Source organism: Ranitomeya variabilis, chromosome 8 (genome assembly GCF_051348905.1).
Source record: "Ranitomeya variabilis isolate aRanVar5 chromosome 8, aRanVar5.hap1, whole genome shotgun sequence".
NCBI lineage: Eukaryota > Metazoa > Chordata > Amphibia > Anura > Dendrobatidae > Ranitomeya > Ranitomeya variabilis.
Window position 1 is genome coordinate 183,514,450 of NC_135239.1, and position 5,894 is coordinate 183,520,343.

The window sequence follows — 5,894 nt, forward strand, 5'->3', positions numbered from 1 at the left end:
AGAAAGGCAACAGTGACTCAAATCGCCACCCGTTACAACCAAGGTAGGCCTAAGAGCATCTCTGAACGCACAGTGCGTCGAACTTTGAGGCAGATGGGCTACAGCAGCAGAAGACCACACCGGGTACCACTCCTTTCAGCTAAGAACAGGAAACTGAGGCTACAATTTGTACAAGCTCATCGAAATTGGACAGTAGAAGATTGGAAAAACGTTGCTTGGTCTGATGAGTCTCGATTTCTGCTGCGACATTCGGATGGTAGGGTCAGAATGTGGCATAAACAACATGAAAGCATGGATCCATCCTGCCTTGTATGGAGCATCTTTGGGATGTGCAGCCGACAAATCTGCGGCAACTGTGTGATGCCATCATGTCAATATGGACCAAAATCTCTGAGGAATGCTTCCAGCACCTTGTTGAATCTATGCCACGAAGAATTGAGGCAGTTCTGGAGGCAAAAGGGGTCCAACCCGTTACTAGCATGGTGTACCTAATAAAGTGGCCGGTCAGTCAGTCCAGGGAAGCGGACGCTGGGGGACGCGATTGTGAGTATATGTACTGTTTTTTTTTTTTACATTTAACAATGGTAACTAGGGTAAACATCGGAAGCGCGGCCATGCGCTTAGCAACCTGATTTTTACCCTGGTTACCCGGGGACCTCGGCATCGTTGGTCGCTGGAGAGCTGTCACACAGACAGCTCTCCAGTGACCAAATAGCGATGCTGCAGTGATCTGCATCATTGTGTGTTTCGCTGCAGCATTGTTAAGTGTGAAGGTACCTTTAGGGTATGTGTCCACGTTCAGGATTGCATCAGGATTGTCAGGATTTTTCATCAGTATTTGTAAGCCAAAACCAGGAGTGGAACAATTAGAGGAAAAGTAGAATAGAAACATATGCACCACTTCTGTATTTATCACCCACTCCTGGTTTTGGGTTACAAATACTTATGTAAAATCATGACCAAATCCTGATGCAATCCTGAACGTGGACACATACCCTTAGTGTTTGAAAACACCTCATACACTTTAGTGTTTGTAAACACCTCACACAGCAATGAGAGACACACAAAAAAAGGAAAAATAAAATTTGAAAAAATAGTGTCTGACATTGCATATATGAGGTGTTTGAAGAACAAAATATGTGTAGACGGCGCACGGCGTGACTTGCCGAGAAGTATAGTGGAAAACAAGAACAAATATATTTTTTTTAAAAAGAAAAATTTTTATTGGGGGGAAACAGAAAAAAAAGGGGAAAGAAACTTAGGGGGGATCCACCTCTGCCACCATGGGGGAATGGTATGAGTCTTGTTGGGAATGGGGAGAGGAAGAGGAGGATGATGACGAAGAGGAGGATGAGGATCTATATTCCAGGAGGCTGGATGGAAGGTCCAAACCCTCCACTGGGTACACAGGGGAAGACACCGCCACATCTGTTGGGGAGGGAGGAGGCAACACAAGCCTTTGGTAGGTACTTTGTTGGCCCTGGCTGCTCCTGCTGCGGCTCGAGCCACGACGCGCACTTTGTGTCCGTACTGGAGCAGCCAGAGCCTCACTGTTTGCCCTCCTTCTTTTGCTTTTCTTCTTCTTCTTCTCCTCTGCGGCAGCTCCCCGAGACTGACTGCCACGGGAGGATGAGGGCCTGGCAGGAGCAGGAGTCGGCGGCACAACACTATGGTGCCTGTGGTGGCGTCGCTCGGCATGTGAACCTCGGTGGCGTGGCTGGAGTGACTCTGCAGCAGTAGTCGGAGTCATGCTAGCCAGCGACGGCACTACATTGTCACTGACTGCGCGACCCGAGACTGCTGCAGAGCCCTCACGTAGGAAGTGTTGCAGTCCTGCATCACCGAAATCTGGAGTTCCGGCGTAAGGTTTTCCACCATGCCTTTTGCAATTGTACTTAAAAAATGTTTTGCCGGATTCGAGAGCTCGGCTTCCATATTTTCAAGGCGCTTTTCGATACTGGACAGACGACTGTCCATTTTATCGTTAAACGCCTTGAAACAGTTCTGGAAAACCGTGCTCCAGTGCATAAATTCGGGCATGGCTGGCCTGTCCGAGGGCCGCTGGCGCTGTCGGGAATTCCCGAACGAAGGTGCGCCAGAGGCCTCGGGCAGGGGAAAACCTGATGCCTCGGCTGCCGGTTCTCCAGATGGTGGTGCAGGCCTGCTGTCGCTGTGGGAGGGCTGTGACGGGTCAGATGGCGATGCATGAAGTTCCGCTTCACAGGGGCGAGCTCGCACGAGGGTGCTGCTGTGTGTCCTGTGAAAAGATAAGGAAAAAATTAGTCTTCAATTAATAACCTATCACATACGCCAACTCCTGTAAAAAAATTAACATTACATGACACATCAATACATTACAATCCCCTGTCTCTCAGTCTGTGTGGCCTATAATAAATTGCTGATTGTTATCGCCAGCTGACCATTATGGCTCACGATAACAATCATAGACATACCTACGGCAGAAAATGACTGTTCATTCCCGCTGCCAAAGGCAATGCATACCCGTCATCGTTGTAAAAAAATTTTTGTCAAAAAAAACTTTCTTGATGTTGCCTATGTCGCAAAAATAGTATAAAATTTAAAGTCAAGAAAAAAATATTAAAAAAAAAAAAAAAACCCACTGACTTTGCTGATCTGATCGCAGGAATGGCCATGACGTTAGGATCATGTGATCCAGACGTCATCATTATTCCTGCGATCAGAACTACCCTGACTCAGAAAGTAACCTGTCATGGACTACAAGGACTCACGCTTATGGGCTATATACCATTCCACTAGGGAAAAAGGATGGCCAATATGCTAAGCTGACTACATGGATGGCCAATACACTATGTTCTTGGGAAATAAACTATGTGTATACGTGTCTAGAACGTGTACTATGTGGCTGCGATATAGTGGCCTGTCAATATACTATGTGGATGCACAATGTACATGGCTGGGCAATGTACAATGTGGCTGTGCAATATGCTATGTGGATTAACTACTTACTGTCGGCGGGCAAGGATGGGTCTCAGGAATTGTAGTGCCCGGTTATATTTATATGGCACAGACTTGCCCGCAGCAGCACCACTCCGCGACTGTTCCTCCTCTATACGGAGCCCCTTATTGAAACGGTCCTTCATGGATCGCCATCTGGTCCTCAACTTTTTAACTGTGAATGCAAAGAAAAAAAAAAGGTTACATATTTAGCATTTTAAAAGGATAAAACAACCGTGTGCAATGCAAAGTTTCGGCGTTGATCGCATCACACAAGGTTGCGTTTATCCTGGCAAGATGGGTCATAGCAGCGTATCAGCACGGCGTATCAGCAATACTCACCAAAGTTGCCTTTGTCCTTTGACGAAGCACTGTCAAAGCCATCCCACAGCGACTTTGCCACCTCTGCCCACAAACGCCTGAGCACCACCTGGTCCATGTGCCGAGGGTCACGGCTGTCCCACAACGGGCCACGCTCCTGGATGCAGGAGATCAGTAGGTCCACATCTATACCTTGGTCCCGTTGTGAAACCTAGAAAAATTAGAATAAAAAAAAAGATTACAAATATGCAAATATTAACAACCACCAGCACCAGTCATGATCTGTACCTTTGCCCTATCCTTTGCCATTTGATGTATGTATATTGATGGTTTCTACACCTCTATTTTGGAATGTTTTTGTGTAGGGAGTTCAACTTATGTTACCTTCCCTCAATACTTGCTGCCCTGAAAAGCTATAATGTAATTATTTGTAAACATCCCTAGAGAAAGTAGGCTGCTAATTTAAAAAAAAATAAATAAAAAAAATAAAAAAACACTCACTTGCCGGCCTGACGCCACATCTTGGGCCCGACCTCTCTGCTCCCGCTGAGCGCCTTCTCCCTCACTTGAAGAAGCCTGTAAAAATTGTATAAAAAAATTATTGTCAATGCTACAAATGGAAGCGAATAGTACACAACTGGACATACACTCACTGGCCACTTTATTAGGTACACCATGCTAGTAACGGGTTGGACCCCTTTTGCCTTCAGAACTGCCTCAATTCTTCGTGGCATAGATTCAACAAGGTGCTGGAAGCATTCCTCAGAGATTTCGGTCCATATTGACATGATGGCATCACACAGTTGCCGCAGATTTGTCGGCTGCACATCCCTGATGCGAATCTCCCGTTCCACCACATCCCAAAGATTTCATGTTGTTTACGCCAAATTCTGACCCTACCATCCGAATGTCGCAGCAGAAATCGAGACTCATCAGACCAAGCAACGTTTTTCCAATCTTCTACTGTCCAATTTCGATGAGCTTGTACAAATTGTAGCCTCAGTTTCCTGTTCTTAGCTGAAAGGAGTGGTACCCGGTGTGGTCTTCTGCTGCTGTAGCCCATCTGCCTCAAAGTTCGACGCACTGTGCGTTCAGAGATGCTCTTAGGCCTACCTTGGTTGTAACGGGTGGCGATTTGAGTCACTGTTGCCTTTCTATCAGCTCGAACCAGTCTGCCCATTCTCCTCTGACCTCTGGCATCAACAAGGCATTTCCGCCCACAGAACTGCCGCTCACTGGATTTTTTTTCTTTTTCGGACCATTCTCTGTAAACCCTAGAGATGGTTGTGCGTGAAAATCCCAGTAGATCAGCAGTTTCTAAAAATACTCAGACCAGCCCTTCTGGCACCAACAACCATGCCACGTTCAAAGGCACTCAAATCACCTTTCTTCCCCATACTGATGCTCGGTTTGAACTGCAGGAGATTGTCTTGACCATGTCTACATGCCTAAATGCACTGAGTTGCCGCCATGTGATTGGCTGATTAGAAATTAAGTGTTAACAAGAAGTTGGACAGGTGTACCTAATAAAGTGGCCAGTGAGTGTAATTACTCACCGCACTCCCCCGCGCCGATTGGCCAGATGCAGAAGAATTACTTGCCATTCTTGCAAGTTTGCTCTGCAATGAAAAAATGAGGAAAAATTCACATCCAAAGCTAACAATGCCACATACAATAGGCCCAAATAATTTAAAAAACAACCACAATTGACTGTTGACTGATAGGACAATGCAAACTCAAAAAAGCGACACCACAACGCCATACATTGCAAGAGAAGACAATAGAAGAAACAATACAAGAATAGACCCAAACAAAATTAAGCAAAAATAGACACCTATGTCAAAATTTTTAAATCTAAAAACTTAAAAAAAAAAAAATTAGAAGGAAAAAAAAAGGCACAATGAAATAGCAAACTAATGAACGCCATACTTTACAATTACAACAAGACATGATCCAAAACAACTCCATCTGGTGACATCTACCACAGAAATACATCTGAAAAAGGCGATAAATACCATTCTAGATAATAAGCAATAAACATTACGGGACAACCGCTGTTACAAAATACAGCAACCCAAAGATAAACCATAGTCAAATAGAAAAAAAAAGACATGAAACTACAAAAAAAAGGGCACCACCAAAAAAAAAAAAAAAAAAAAAAATTATACTACACAATTGGCAATGCAAACATTCAAGAAAGGAGATATATGCCATACGGAAAACGACGTAAAAACCATCAGAGATTAAAAAAAAATAAATAAAAAAAAATAATACAATTGAACTAGAATGGCATATAGACGCACGGAACAATACAATACAAATGAAACATCATACATGTAGCCCCCCCACCAGCAAGAAAAGACACTCAAGGACAGAAAAAAAAATGCCAACAGCATAATAAAACACAGCAAGACATGAGCCAAGAAAACGCCATACGGTTACCCCCAACAATAGTAACAAGATATGCACCAGAAATTGAACTATAAAAAATCTGCAAAAAATAAAAACATTGAACAACCGCATGACAACAGAACAACCCAAAACCAATCCAAAACGAATCCAAAACCAGCAAGGCCGCACACAAGAAACGCCATCAT

The 5,894-nt window shown here is 44.3% G+C and overlaps 1 protein-coding gene across 1 annotated transcript; it reads right to left on the reverse strand.

Annotated features, from left to right (window-relative positions):
- Positions 1–1,235: 1,235 nt before the first annotated feature.
- LOC143787664 (uncharacterized) lies at positions 1,236–5,529 on the reverse strand. Its single transcript, XM_077276590.1, has 4 exons — positions 4,854–5,529; positions 3,799–3,873; positions 2,989–3,508; positions 1,236–2,257 (listed from the first exon to the last, which is right to left on the reverse strand). Exons 1-3 carry the CDS (start codon positions 4,899–4,901, stop codon positions 3,305–3,307), a joined length of 327 nt encoding a protein of 108 aa, XP_077132705.1. The 5' UTR covers positions 4,902–5,529; the 3' UTR covers positions 1,236–2,257; positions 2,989–3,304.
- Positions 5,530–5,894: the final 365 nt, after the last annotated feature.

Coding starts and splice junctions, on each gene's coding strand:
- LOC143787664 (XM_077276590.1), bottom strand. CDS start 4,901: ATGGCAAGTAATTCTTCTGCATCTGGCCAATCGGCGCGGGGGAGTGCG. Junction 3,874..4,853: donor AATCGGCGCGGGGGAGTGCG/GTGAGTAATTAC, acceptor CAATTTTTACAG/GCTTCTTCAAGTGAGGGAGA. Junction 3,509..3,798: donor ATGTGGCGTCAGGCCGGCAA/GTGAGTGTTTTT, acceptor TAATTTTTCTAG/GTTTCACAACGGGACCAAGG.